Source organism: Tachyglossus aculeatus, chromosome 8 (genome assembly GCF_015852505.1).
Source record: "Tachyglossus aculeatus isolate mTacAcu1 chromosome 8, mTacAcu1.pri, whole genome shotgun sequence".
In the NCBI taxonomy this organism is placed as follows: domain Eukaryota; kingdom Metazoa; phylum Chordata; class Mammalia; order Monotremata; family Tachyglossidae; genus Tachyglossus; species Tachyglossus aculeatus.
The window spans coordinates 5,864,682-5,880,000 of record NC_052073.1 but is presented as its reverse complement, the minus strand read 5'-3'; the positions used below and the strand labels follow the sequence as shown (position 1 = coordinate 5,880,000).

The following is a 15,319-nucleotide window of genomic DNA, read 5'->3' as shown; positions in this document are numbered from 1 at the left end:
TGTGCTGTTCTAAGCGCTGGGGAGGTTACAAGGTGATCAGGTTGTCCCACGGGGGGCTCACAGTCTTAATCCCCATTTTACAGATGAGGTAACTGAGGCACAGAGAAGTGAAGTGACTTGCCCAAAGTTACACAGCTGACAATTGGCAGAGCCAGGATTTGAACCCATGACCTCTGACTCCAAAGCCCATGCTCTTTCCACTCAGCTACGCTGCTTCGCTGCTGGGTGACCTTCGGCAAGTCACTTAACTTCTCTGTGCCTCAGTTACCGCATCTGGAAAATGGGGATCGAGACTGAGGGACTGGATCCAACCCGATTTGCTTGCATCCACCCCAGCGCTTAGTACAGTTCCTGGCACATAGTAAGTGCTTAACAGATACCCTAATTATTATTATTATTCCTCCTTCATTTCGGATCTGGAACTTTCCAGCACTCTGACCGTTCTTCCCTAGATATGGGTGCGTATTCTCCCCCGCACTTGGAAATTCCTTCATCTAACTTTTATTCCCCCCCTTTTCCCAATTCTCTTTCAGACAGCAGTTCTGTGGATGAAAAGGTGGTGGATCCCGTATTCCGTCGGTGCCTGCGTGTGACTTTTCCGTGTGATTTTGGTTCCCTTATTTGAGTTGTGACTCCCGCATGTGTGTCCCGGCTTTCCACCCCGTTGTCATCTCTCGAGCCGGCCCCAAGTTTGTTGCATCCGTGAAGCGGCTTCTCCTCACGACCGTGCCCGTCCCGGTTCCCACTGGTTCCGCGGCAGGGGCCTCGCCGTGGTCAAACACGGCGGCCGATTTCGCTTTCGTGCCCCGGCCCGCCGGTCTCCGGATCCGACGGGGAGGCGGGACCTGCGGAGAAGAGTGGCTTCCTCGAGTTCTCCCGGCATTAAGTGGCTTTGGCTTGGAGCTGGCTCTGATTGTGTTTGCCATAAGAGGTGTCTTGGTGTCTCGTGCCGTAGGCCTGTGTCTTGGCTAGAAACGCCTGCCGCCGGTGACGCTCAAACTGTCTTTTGTCTCGTTCTTCATTTAAGGCTCGAATAGTAAGTGGAAATGGTTTGGACGCTTCCCAATTCTATGCACTCCAGGCGTTCGGTGGGTAAGTGTGACACCCTTTATACTGACTCTCATGCTTGGTGGATGGCATTGATTGATGGCTTACCTCAGGCAGTGCACCTTCCTATGGAATGGAAGTTGTTGTCTGCCCTCAGGGGACTTCCAATTTAATAGTTTGTAAATGGATACTCACTCTTTTTCTCCTCCCCTCCTGTCGGGGTCTGCCCTCCAAGCTGAGCAACTGGAGGTTTGGAAGTCACAGGGGATGGGCGGGTAATGAGCATTGGATGCATAATAATAATAGTTATTATCATAGAGAAGCAGCGTGGCTCAGTGGAAAGAGCCCGGGCTTCGGAGTCAGAGGCCATAGGTTCCAATTCTGGCTCCGCCAATTGTCAGCTGTGTGACTTTGGGCAAGCCTCTTAACTTCTCTGTGCCTCAGTTCCCTCATCTGTAAAATGGGGATGAAGACTGTGAGCCCCCCGTAGGACAACCTGATCACCTTGTAACCTCCCGAGTGCTTAGAACAGTGCTTTGCACATAGTAAGTGCTTAATAAATGCTATCATTATTATTATTATCATTATTATTTTGGTATTAGTTAAGAACTTACTATGTACCAGACACTGGACTAAGCGCTGGGGCAGACACAAACAACTTGAATTGGACCTAGTCCCTGTTCCATGTGGGGCTCACAATCTCAATCCCCATTTTACAGATGAGATAACTGAGGCACAGGGAAGTGAAATGACTTGCCCAAAGTCACAGAGCAGACAAGTGGCAGAACCAGGATTAGAACCCATGACCCTCTGACACCCAGGCCCATGCTATATCCGCTATACCATGCTGTTTCTCTGAGAATGCGTGAGAAGTGTTGCCTAGCGGATAGAGCACGGGCCTGAAGGACCTGGGTTCTAATTCCAGCTCTGCTAGTTGTCTGCTGGGTGACATTGGGCAAACCACTTCACTTCTCTGGGCCTCAGTTTCCTCATCTGTAAAATGGCGATTAAGACTATGAGCCCTGTGTGGGACAGGAACTGTGTTCATCCCAATTGCCTTATATCTACCCCAGTGCTCAATACAGTGTCTGGCATGTAGTAAGCACAGAACTAATACCGCAATTATTACCCACTGATCCATTCTGCAGTGTTCAGATTCTCCCCCATTTGGCAACGCTTCTGTCTGTCTGCCTCTCATGACACTACTGTAATGGCAAACCGTGAAAAATAATCTTGGGCCCACGCTGCTTAAAATTGTGGCTCATCAGGTTATGCCTTCCTGATTCTTTATGGTCTGAGGCCAGGACAAATACATCATTGGCTTCTTCTTTTGATCTTTTTGGGGTTTTTTTTCTGGAGCCTTTGTGTTCCAGTTTACTTGGAAGAGAGTTCCTCTGGCCAAACGATCGGAATAACCTCAGGCACTGGAAATCATTGCGACTCCCTAAGTCCAGAAATGCGATCCTCCTGAACACCTGGGTCCCTGTGGTCGATGGCACTTGCCCAGATGGATTTGTTAGTCATCATCATCATCAATCATATTTATTGAGCGCTTACTGTGTGCAGAGCACTGTACTAAGCGCTTGGGAAGTACAAATTGGCAACATATAGAGACAGTCCCTACCCAACAGTGGGCTCACAGTCTAAAAGGGGGAGACAAAACCAAACATATTACAAAATAAAATAGAATAGATATGTACAAGTAAAATAAATAAATAAATAGACAAATAGAGTAATAAATATGTACAAACATATATGCATATATACAGGTGCTGTGGGGAAGGGAAGGAGGTAAGATGGGGGGATGGAGAGGGGGACGAGGGGGAGAGGAAGGAAGGGGCTCAGTCTGGGAAGGCCTCCTGGAGGAGGTGAGCTCTCATCAGCTACATGTAGTCCCATTAGCTACATCAGTATCAGTAGTCATTACTCATTGCAAAGCATTACGGGAGCATGCAATAAAATGGTGACTATATACAAGATGCCCATTATGCAAGATGGCGGACCACTGAATAAGGTGACGGCAAATCCCCTTTGATCCCTATCGTTGCTAATGACTTCTTTACTTAACCCCCCAAAACCTGAAATGCTACTAAAGAAGTTTGGAATTTTTCTGGGTACATAATTGGTGTCCTGACAGTATTTATTAAGGGTTTGCTAGGTATCAAGCACTGTGCTGAGACCTGGGTTGGGACAAAATAATAACACTGGGCGCGGTCCTTGTCCCACATGGGGATCACAGTTTTCCTAATGTCACACAGCAAATCAGTGGCAAATCATCTAACCTCTTTTTTTCTCTGTTTCCTCACCTGTAAATCGATCATTCAATCGTATTTATTAAGCACTTACTGTGTACAGAGCACTGTACTAAGCACTTGAGAGCACAACATAACCGATTTTGTAGATTCATACCTGCTCATAGTCTAGAGGGAGAGACAGATATTAAATGATGTATATGTACATAAATGGCATTGGACTGAGGGTGGAGTGAATAAAGGAGGCAAATCCAATTGCTAAGGTGATGCAGAAGGGAGGGGGAGTAGGGGAAATTCATTCATTCATTCATTCATTCATTCATTCGTATTTATTGAGCGCTTACTGTGTGCAGAGCACTGTACTAAGTGCTTGGGAAGTACAAGTTGGCAACATATGAGAGTTTAGTAGGGTGTAATCTCGTTATGGGCAGAGAATGTGTCCGTTTATTGTTGTATTGTACTCTCCGAACTGCTTACTATAGTGCTCTGCACACAGTAAGTGTTCAATAAATATGATTGAATGAATGAAAGGACTTGTGGTTTGAATATTCTGCACTTCGTAAGCGCTCAATAAATACCATTGTTTCTTTGAATAAGGCTCTTCTAGGTTGGGTAACTAAAATGGGGATAAATGGGGAAAATCCGTAAACTGAGAATAAGATACCAGCTCCCCTTCCCTTTTAGGTTGTGAGCTCCCTTGTGGGGATGAAGACGGTGAGCCCCACATGGGACAAACTGATTACGTTGTATCTACCCCAGCACTTAGAACAGTGCTTGGCACATAGTAAGCACTTAACAAATACCATTATTATTAGTAGTAGTATCAATAAAAATAATCCCCATTTTACAGACTGAAGTGCAGAGAAGTTAAGTGATTTTTCCCGAGGTCACGCAGCAGACAAGTGGCAGAGCCAGGGTTAGAACCCATTCATTCATTCATTCAATTGTATTTATTGAGCGCTTACTGTGTGCACAGCACTGTACTAAGCGCTTGGGAAGTCCAAGTTGGCAGCATAGAGAGACGGTCTCTACCCAACAATGGGCTCACAGTCTAGAAGGGGGAGACAGACAACAAAACAAAGCATGTAGACAGGTGTCAAGTCGTTGGAACAAATAGAAATAAAGCTAGAAATAAAACTTTCACTGAGTCTCTGTCTAGAAACATAGCCTTCACCTCCTTCAGATCAGTGGTTTGAATCTTTTCTTGACTAGCTCTCTGCAGGGGGCCTTGTGGAAGAGGGGTTTTTTTTATTTTCTGTCTCAGCCCATACAAGAGTGAAATCTCCCTGCCTGCAAGCAATTTCAAGCATGAAAGCGGCTATCTGTGCATGAGGACAAATAGATTATAAAACGTTTTCGTTCGACTTCTAGTGAGGCAAAGAGAAGCAAATGCCACAGAGCTCTCCTTAAAAATCCCTATTCTCATGTCACACTCCAGAGAAGTTTCTTTTACTCTTTCACTGGGCTGGTCTTCTTTTGGCCTTTATTCTAAGTCCCCCGTGAGATTGTAAACTCCCTGAGGACAGTGTGTCTACCAATCTGTTCTATTGTACCTCTCTCAAGTGCTTAGAATAGTGTCCAACACACAGTAAGTGCTCAGTGAATACCATTGATTGATTGGAAGATGGGGGAAGATGTCAGGTTGGGTAGGAAGAGAAATTAGGGGTTGTTCACCCTCTTTGATGGCAGAAATGGACTCCCTTTCTCTCCGTACCTCCCTTTATCATCCTCTCCCTCTCCCTCCCTCTGTCTCTCCCTCTTTCTCATCTATCTCCCTCCCTCTGTCTCTCCCTCTCTCTCCTTCGTCCTCCCTCTCTCTTCATCTTTCTCCCTCCCTCTGTCTCTCCTCTCTCTTCATCTTTCTCCCTCTCTGTCTCTCCCTCTCTCTCCTTCTTCCCCCTCTCTCTTCATCTTTCTCCCTCCCTCTGTCTCTCTTCTCTCTTCATCTTTCTCCCTCTCTGTCTCTCCCTCTCTCTCCTTCTTCTTCCCCCTCTCTCTTCATCTTTCTCCCTCCCTTTGTCTCTCCTCTCTCTTCATCTTTCTCCCTCTCTGTCTCTCCCTCTCTCTCCTTCTTCTTCCCTCTCTCTTCATCTTTCTCCCTCCCTCTGTCTCTCCTCTCTCTTCATCTTTCTCCCTCTCTGTCTCTCCCTCTCTCTCCTTCTTCTTCCCCCTCTCTATTCATCTTTCTCCCTCCCTCTGTCTCTCCTCTCTCTTCATCTTTCTCCCTCTCTCTGTCTCTCCCTCTCCCTCCTTCTTCTTCCCTCTTTCTCTCTTCATCTTTCTTGCTCCCTCTGTCTCTCCTCTCCCTTCATCTTTCTCCCTCTCTCTGTCTCTCCCACTCTCTCTCTCTTCATCTTTCTCCCTTCCTCTGTCTCTCCCCCTCTCCCCCTCCCTCTCACTCATTCATTCAATTGTATTTATGGAGAGCTTACTCCGTGCAGAGCACTGTACTAAGCACTTGGGAGAGTACAGTGCAACCATAGACTCATTCCCTGCCCACAACGAGCTTACACTACAGTCTCTCCATCTCCCTCCCTCCATCTCTCCCTTTCTCTCTCTCTCCCCTCCCTTTCCCCGCCCCCCACCCCATCTCCTTCCTGAGATGCAAGTTATAAAATTTCCCATCAGTCACTGTCAGAATGCCTTATCTCTTGCATGCCTTTCTCCGCCTCACTGACTTCTCCAAAGTGGCAAGAAGAAACTAAGAGGCAAAGGAGTCCTTTAGAAACAGGGTCGTGGGGGAAAGAGGAAACTCAAGATTCTGGGTGCGGGGGTTGATTTGGGCTCAAATTCTCCCTCTCTGCCCTCTTGGGCTCTTCTGGATTATCTCTGAGGATCTATGATGAGAGCCAAGGGGCTGAGACGTATATCAATCCTTTAAGGGTTTAATGAGTATCTACTGAGTTTTGGGCACTGGGCTAAATGGATTGGGGGCCAGGGCGGGGGTCCACAAATGAGGCAGAGGCTGTGTGTTCAACGGAAATCCTTCAGCCCTTTCGCACTGGATTCAGCTGCAAAAACTGCAGGCAGGCTCACAGAATTCCCCTCTTCCGTGCCCCTGGTTGGCAGGGAGAAACAAATCTGTAAGCTCATATTGGGTAGGAAATGTGTCTGTGTATTATTATATTGTAATAATAATAATAATGATAGCATTTATTAAGTGCTTACTATGTGCAAAGCACTGTTCTGAGCACTGGGTAGGTTAACAAGGTGATCAGGTTGTCCCACGGGGGGCTCACAGGCTTCATCCCCATTTTACAGATGAGGTAACTGAGGCACAGAGAAGTTAAGTGACTTGTCCAAAGTCACACAGCTGATAAGTGGTGGAGCCAGGATTTGAACCCATGACCTCTGACTCCAAAGCCCAGGCTCTTTCCACTGAGCCGCTGCTTCTCCAAGCGTACTCTCTTGTACTCTCCCAAGTGCTTAGAACAGTGCTTGGCACACAGTCAATAAATGTGGCTGAATAAATGGCTTCTGCACTGCGTTCAATCAGTCAAGCGCTTAGTACAGTGCTCTGCACACAGTAAGTGCTCAATTAATACGATTGAATGAATGAATGAATCATAATATTTGCGTGCCTACTGAATAGAGAAGCCGCACGGCTTAGTGGCTACAGCCCCGTCTTGGGAGTCCAAAGGATTTAGGTTCTAATCCCAGCTCCTCCACGTGTCTGCTGCGTGACCATGGGCAAGTCACTTCACTTCTCTGGGCCTCAGTTATCTCATCTGTAAAATGCGGATAAGAGTGTGAGCCCCATGTGGAACAGGGACTGTGTCTAACCTGATTAATCTGTATCTTCCCTAGAGCTTAGTACAATGCCTGGCACATAGTAAGTGCTTAACAAGTACTGTAATAATTATCATTATTATTATTACAGAGCACTATACTAAGCACTTTGGAGAGTTCAGTGGAGTTTGGCGGCATGATCCCTGCCTTTGAGGAGCTTACAGTCTAGCAGGGAAGACAGAGGGGAGGAAGAAGGGAATGGAAAGGTTGATAAGTTCGTTCTTTCATTCATTTAATCGTATTTATTGAGTGCTTTCTGTGTGCAGAGCGCTGTACTAAGCGCTTGGGACAGTAAAATGCAACAACAGACACAATGAGCTCACAGGCTAGAGGGGGAGATAGACATTAATATACCTAAATACATAAATTACAGATATATACATAGGCTCTGTGGGGATGGGAGGGAGGATGAATGAAAGGAGCAAGTCAGGACAAAGTGGAAGGGAGAGAAGAGGAGAGGAGGGCTTAATCAGGGAAGGCTTCTTAGAGGAGATGGCCCTTCAATAAGGCTTTGAAGTGGGGGAGAGCAATTATCCATCTGAGATCATCATCATCATCATCAATCGTATTTATTGAGTGCTTACTATGTGCAGAGCACTGTACTAAGCGCTTGGGAAGTACAAATTGGCAACATATAGAGACAGTCCCCACCCAACAGTGGGCTCACAGTCTAAAAGGGGGAGACAGAGAACAAAACCAAACATACTAACAAAATAAAATAAATAGAATAGATATGTACAAATAAAATAAATAGAGTAATAAATATGTACAAACATATATACATATATACAGGTGCTGTGGGGAAGGGAAGGAGGTAAGATGGGGGGGATGGAGAGGGACACTGGTGGGGCGGGTGGCAGAGCGGACAGAACACAGGCCTGGGAGTCGGAAGGTCATGGGTTCGAATGCCGGCTCCGTCACTCATCTGCTGTTCGTCCTTGGGTAAGATTCTTTGCTTCTCTGCGCCTCAGTGACCTCATCTGCAAAATGGGGATTGAGGCTGTGAACCCCATGCGGGACATGTGCATATCTATAACTCTAATTAATGCCTCTTTACTTGTTTTGTTGTGTATCTCCCCTCTCAGAGACTGTGAGCCCATTGTGGGCAGAGATTGTCTCTCTCTGTTGCTGAATTGTACTTTCCAAGCGCCTAGCACACTGCTCTGCACACAGCAAGCGCTCAATAAATATGATTGAATGAATGAATGAATGACAGGGACCATGTCCAACCCGAGGGATGGTATTCCAGGCCAGAGGTGGGATGAGGATGAGAGAATGCTTAATTAGGAGAGGGTGTAATGTGAGCTGTAAAGTAATCTATGGATGGTGTCAGGAGAACAAAGGGTTTCTTTCCCGTGATCCCAGTAGTTTTTCCCAGTAGTAATTATGAACAGGATCCAGGAGAGGTAACGGGTTGGGAATCAGTGACTGAGCTTGCTCTGCCTGCAGAGCCCTTTCCCAGGGGTTTGAAGGCAGGGAATGTGTCTGTTACATTGTTATATTCTATTTATTCTATTTATTTATATTCTATTTATTTTATTTTGTTACTATGTTTGGTTTTGTTCTCTGTCTCCCCCTTTTAGACTGTGAGCCCACTGTTGGGTAGGGACTGTCTCTAGATGTTGCCAACTTGGACTTCCCAAGCGCTTAGTACAGTGCTTTGCACACAGTAAGCGCTCAATAAATATGATTGATTGATTATATTATATTGCTCTTCCCCCGGCCCAGCCCCATGACACCTATATATGTATCTGTAATTTATTTATATTAATGTCTGTAGTTGTCCCCTCCCCACCCGAAGCTTGTGGGCAGGGAATGTGACTGTGTATTGTTGTATTGTACTCTCCCAAGTGCTTAGTACAGTGCTCTGCACACAGTAAGCGCTCAATAAATAGAGAAGCAACGAGGCTTAGTGGAAAGAGCAGGGGTTGGGAGTCAGAAGTGGTGGGTTCCAATCCTGGCTCCACCACTTGTCAACTGTGTGACTTTGGGCAAGTCACTTAACTTCTCTATGCCTCAGTTACCTCATCTGTAAAGTGGGGATTAAGACTGTGAGCCCCACGAGGGACAACTTGATTACCTTGTATTTACCCCAGTGCTTAGAACAGTGCTTGGCACGTAGTAAGCGCTTAACAAATACCATCATCCTCATCAATAAATATGACTGAATGACTATTTCTGCCCTCGAGTAGCTTCTTGTACATATCTATTCTATTTATTTTATTTTGTTAGTATGTTTGGTTTTGTTCTCTGTCTCCCCCTTCTAGACTGTGAGCCCGCTGTTGGGTAGGGACTGTCTCTATGTGTTGCCGACTTGTACTTCCCAAGCGCTTAGTACAGTGCTCTGCACACAGTAAGCGCTCAATAAATACGATTGATTGATTGATTGATTCCAATCGACAGAGTGCAGAGCACCAAACTAAGCACCGGGGAGAGTCCAATAGAGTTGGTCGATTTGATTCCTGCCTTAAGGAGCTTACCATCTGTTGGGGCAGACACATTTCATTGAATTAAAGATAGGGGATAAATCACAGCTAAGGGAAAAAGGAGGGAGACTGTGGGCCACGATCCCCACTACCTCGCCCATCTCAAATGAGCGCGCTACCCTTCGAGCCGATCCCAAGCCTGAGCAGGAGACGGCCCCGTCATGCTAGGAGACAGGAGGAAGTTGGGAAATTTCTGGAACTTCTGGCTAAGCAGGAGGATATCTGGGATCACTTGGCCCGAGGCTGATGTGGAAACACGGAGTCTGACCCCAATCCGACTCAAGCTCTGCTTTCACCCAGGCATCATGAAAAATATTGCTACTGAGTCGGACTGGGTTTTTAGGACAGAAGGGCCCCGGGGGCTGCGGGACCGCTGGCAGACGTCGCTCCTCTTCCTCTGTGATCTCTCCCACTCGATCCTCAGGGGCCGAGTGGCTGAGGAGCAGCTCCAATTAAGGACGCCTGGGAATTGGGGTTTGGTTTCCCAAAATGTTCTGCAGTCGCTTCTTCGCATTTTGTCCTCAGAGCACCCCTGTGAGAGGAGGAGAAACAGAGATGAGGAAATGGAGGGTCAGCAAGGTTCAGTGACTTGTCCCGGATCGCACGGCTAGGCGGTGGCCGTGTCAAGATTAGAACCCAGGTCTCCTTTCTCCCAGCCCCGGGTTCTCTCCCCTGAGCCACATGCTCTAGACTGTAAGCTAGTCATGGACTGGGAATGTGTCTGCTAATTTGGGGATTTTTAAATGGTATTTGTTTAGCACAATGTGCCATTCACTGTCTAAACACTAAGATACAAAGTTGTCAGGTTGAACAAAGTCCACATCCCCGATGGGGTTCATAGTCTTAATCCCCATCTTATAGCTGAGGTAACTGAGGCACAGAGGAGGTGAAGTGACTTGTCCAAGGTCACACAGCAGACAAGGGGTGGAGCCGGAATTAGAACCCAAGTCCTTCCAACTCTTCTAGACTGTGAGCCCACTGTTGGGTAGGGACTGTCTCTATATGATGCCAACTTGTACTTCCCAAGCACTTAGTACAGTGCTCTGCACACAGTAAGCGCTCAATAAATACGATTGATTGATTGATTGATTGATTGATTCTAGACTCTTTCAACTCTTCAGTCCTTCTAGACTGTGAGCCCACTGTTGGGTAGGGACCGTCTCTATATATTCCCAACTTGTACTTCCCAAGTGCTTAGTACAGTGCTCTGCACACAGTAAGCGCTCAATAAATACGATTGAATGAACGAATGAATGAATTCCCCATGCTCTATCCATGAGGCCTATAGTAAGTGCTCACTAAATACCACCGATCCATTGATGGATCCCAGTGTAAGGAGGACCTGACTGTCTGTGTGGAGAAAAACACTCGGCACGTCCGGAGGCTGGGTATTGGCCAAGATGGGCCTCTCCCTGCCCTGCTCTGAGAAGAAAATTCCAGATGGTATCCGGCCCTTCCAGTCTCATGTTGCTTGGTCATTTCCAGTTTGGATGGAGAAAATGCCCAACCTGGAATGATAGCCCCTGGTCCTGAGGTGGGGGTGGGGAAAAATCTGAGGCCAGGGAGGAGACTGATGAAGAGTAATGAGGAAAAATCCTCTGGGGAGCTCCAGAGCACGGGGCGGACTTGGGCATTTCCGGACAGAAAGTGGGGAGGAAATGTATTTGCAGAGTAGCTGTCCTCCTCCTGAATGAACGCCACACAACAGCTGCCTAATTCTATTCGGAACAGAGTGATTCTTCACTGCAATGCACCAAAGCCTTTCCTCGTTCAGCTTTTTCCAGGTGCAAGCGAACCGTTTCGTTCGCTGACCTCCTCGCCCGTGGGTCCCGCGGCGTCCGGCCCCGGCTCCAGGGTTTATGAGCCGGGGACTCACGGCTCCCGGGAGTCGGCAGGGAAAAGCAGGAAGGCGAGATCAGCTCTTCCCAGCCCTGTCCCCCTGGGCTCAATCCATCCATCGATCAGTGGTGTTTCTTGAGCGCTTACTGTGTGCAGAGCACTGAACTAAGCGCTCAGGAGAGGACAGAGCAGCCGAGTTGGCCGGCTCGATCCCTGCCCATGAAGAAAAGCAGCAAGGCCTAGTGGAGAGAGCCCGGGCCTGGGAGTTAGAAGGAACTGGGCTCTAATCCTGGCTCTGCCGCTCTTCTGCTGGGTGATTTTGGGCAATTTCTCTGGGCCTCAGTTACCTCATCTGTAAAATGGGGATGAAGACTGTGAGCCCCATGTGGGACAACCTGATCATCTTGTATCCTCCCCAGCGCTTAGAACAGTGCTTGGCACATAGTAAGTGCTTAACAAATGCCATCATTATTATTGTTTTATATATATATATATGATGGCAATTGTTTTATATATATATGTATATATATATATATATACATATATATATATGATGGCAATTGTTAAGCACTTACTTTGTGCCAAGCACTGTTCTAAACCCTGGGGGGGATATAAGATAATCAGGTTGTCCCACATGGGGCTCAAAGCAGCGTGGCTCAGTGGAAAGAGCACGGGGTTTGGAGTCAGAAGTCTTGGGTTCAAATCCCGGCTCTGCCACATGTCTGCTGTGTGACCTTGGGCAAGTCACTTAACTTCGAGCCTCAGTTTCCTCAACTCTAAAATGGGGATGAAGACTGTGAGCCCCCCGTGGGACAACCTGATCACCTTGTATCCCCCCAGTGCTTAGAACAGTGCTTTGCACATAGTAAGCACTTAACAAATGCCATTATTATTATTACAGTGTGTGGCACATAGCAAGCACTTAACGAATGCCACAATTATTATTATTAAGGAGCCCCCATATTGGCCTCGTGTGGCAGAGTGATATCCGGAGGCGGGCTGTGGGCAGAGATGCCAGGTTGCCATGTCTCTGGTTGGAGGCTGATTTTGTGTCAACGGAGAGGGGACTGAGTAAGAAGTAGTGTGGCCTAACGGAAAGATCCCAGGCCTGAGAGTCAGAAGGACCTGGGTTCTAATCCCAGCCCCTCCACATGTCTGCTGTGTGACCTTGGGTAAGTCACTTCACTTCTCTGAACCTCAGCTCCTCATCGGGGAAATGGGGATAAAGACTGTGAGCCCCACGTGAAACAGGGACTGTGTCCAACCCGATTTGCTTGTAACCACCCCAGTGCTTGGCTCATAGTAGGCACTTAATAAACACCACTATTATTATTAGAGAAGCAGCGTGGCTCAGTGGAAAGAGCACGGGTTTTGAAGTCAGAGGTCATGGGCTCAAATCTCAGCTCCACCACTTGTCAGCTGTGTGACTGGGCAATCAATCAATCAATCAATCAATCGTATTTATTGAGCGCTTACTGTGTGCAGAGCACTGTACTAAGTGCTTGGGAAGTACAAGTTGGCAACATATAGAGACAGTCCCTACCCAACAGTGGGCTCACAGACAGAGAACAAAACCATCTTGGTGCAAGTGCATACTTAAGCCATGCAAAGAAAGACCAAAAACACTTCGCTTCTCTGGGCCTCATCTGTAAAACAGGGATTAAGACAGTAAGCCCCCCGTGGGACAACCTGATCACCTTGTAACCTCCCCAGTGCTTAGAACAGTGCTTTGCACATAGTAAGCACTTAATAAATGCTATTATTATTATTATTATTATTAAAAATTAGATTCCCGGCCAGACAGGCTGTTAACTCTGTAAGGAAGCAGCGCAATCTGCCGTAGGGGAGGAAATGGGGGGCCCTGGGCAGGCCGCCCCCCGGGCTTTGCTTCGGAACCCCTCAATTTTCTCTTCTGAGGCAATGTGCGAGGAATAATCGCTACCTCGGAGGGAGCCAGAAAACCCGTGACTTGGGTTCCCCATCGGCTGTTCGGGGCCGCACGCTCCCACTTTTCCGGAGGAGACTGTTCACCTGAAGAAAACCCATTCACTCCCTGCAAGGACCTCCCCTCGCCGCAGCTGTTGGGAAAGCGGCTGTTGGAGGAGGAGAGAAGAAACAACTGTCAGAGAGATAAAAAGAGGCCTGTGGGGTTCCTTTGGGGACCAACAATTTTGGCTTTTCGGCTGGATTTTCCCGAGTGCGTCGTTCAAATTTCTCTCACCCATCTGGAGCGGGCCGGGGGCAGAGGCAGGCTGCCTCCCTCCTGACTTTTTTTCCCACTTCACCCTGGGCTTTATTCCCCGCTTCTCGACGCGATCCCCCCGGCTGAGGGAGCGGAACCTTATTATTCTATTTATTTTATTAATGATGTGTACATATCTATAATTCTATTTGCTTATAACGATGCTATGGATGCCTGTCTGCTTGTTTGTTTCTGTTTTGTTTTGTTGTCTGTCTCCCCCCTTCTAGACTGTGAGCCCATTAAGCTAAACTTGGGAAGATTTGTCTCGGCTTAAATAGCTGTGATTGCTTTTTCATTGGCTGTGTTATTTTTGAAGTTCATCCTCACTTCTAGTCACTATTTCTGAACCTGTAAGTCTTAATCTCTGGAAAGATAACATCGGATTTAATTCTGACAACATGGTTTATTCAATTCAGTCATATTTATTGAGCGCTTACTATGCGCAAAGCACTGTACTAAGTGCTTGGGAGAGTACAATTCAACAGCAAATAATATTAATAATAATGGCATTTATTAAGCGCTTACTATGTGCAAAGCACTATTCTAAGCGCTGGTGAGGATACAAGGTGATCAGGTTGTCCCACGTGGGGTTCACAGCCTTAATCCCCATTTTACAGATGAGGGAACTGAGGCACAGAGAAGCTAAGTGACTCGTCCAAAGTCACACAGCTGACAAGTGGTGGAGCCGGGATTTGAACCCGTGACCTCTGACTCCAAAGCCCGGACTCTTTCCACTGAGCCACGCTGCTTCTCTAACAGACAGACACATTCCCTGCCCATGACAAACTCACAATATCAAGCGCTTAGTACAGTGCTCTGCACATAGTAAGCGCTCAATAAATACGATTGATGATGATAAAGGACTGGTTTAGTGGAAGGAACCTGAGATCGGGTGTCAGAAGTCCTGGGTTCTAGTTCCGGCTCCACCACCGGCCTGCTGTGGGACCTTGGACAAGTCACTTGACCTCGTTGGGCCTCTCATCTGTAAAATGGGGAAGAGACCCATTCTCTCCTCACCCTTATCTTGTGTTTCCCATGTGGGACGGGGACTAAGTCCAATATGGTTATCTTGTATCTACTCCAGCGCTTAGCGTAGTGATTTTGCAGACGGAAAGTGCTGGATAAACACTATCATTATTATTCTGAACGCCTGATGGAGTCTGGCCTGTTAGGGAGAAATGTGTTTCATTCATTCATTCATTCATTCAATCAATCGTGTTTATTGAGCACTTACTGTGTGCAGAGCACTGTGCTAAGCGCTTGGGAAGTACAAGTTGGCAACATATAGAGACGGTCCCTACCCAACAGCGGGCTCACAGTCTAGAAGGGGGAGACAGACAATAAAACAAAACATGTGGACAGGTGTCAAGTCATCAGAACAAACAGAAATAAAGCTAGATGCACCACATTTTAACAAAATAAATAGTAAATATGTACAAGTAAAATAAATAGATCTTAAGCCACCTCATCAATGCTCACAGGCTGACCCTGCATCCTGTTTTAGCGGGACTGTCCTGGGTTCTGTAGGCTGTCCCGTCTGGATGGGTCAAATGAAGAAATGTCCTGGAATGGAGGTTATTCTGGCTTTTCCGGCTAGTTTACCTGGCACCGAAAGCTCAGCCCTTCTTGCCAGCAGCAAATCCATCCGTGTCTAGTCAGCCTGT

The 15,319-nt window shown here is 47.1% G+C and overlaps 1 protein-coding gene across 3 annotated transcripts in view; it reads left to right on the top strand.

Annotated features, from left to right (window-relative positions):
* Positions 1–15,319, top strand: part of UNC13C (unc-13 homolog C) — a 217,730-nt gene that overhangs the window by 37,932 nt on the left and 164,479 nt on the right. For all 3 annotated transcript variants that reach the window (XM_038750270.1, XM_038750272.1, XM_038750271.1), the window contains 2 exons: positions 534–556; positions 1,028–1,092. In XM_038750270.1, the coding sequence (XP_038606198.1) occupies positions 534–556; positions 1,028–1,092 (88 nt within the window). The remainder of the gene's footprint in view (positions 1–533; positions 557–1,027; positions 1,093–15,319) is intronic.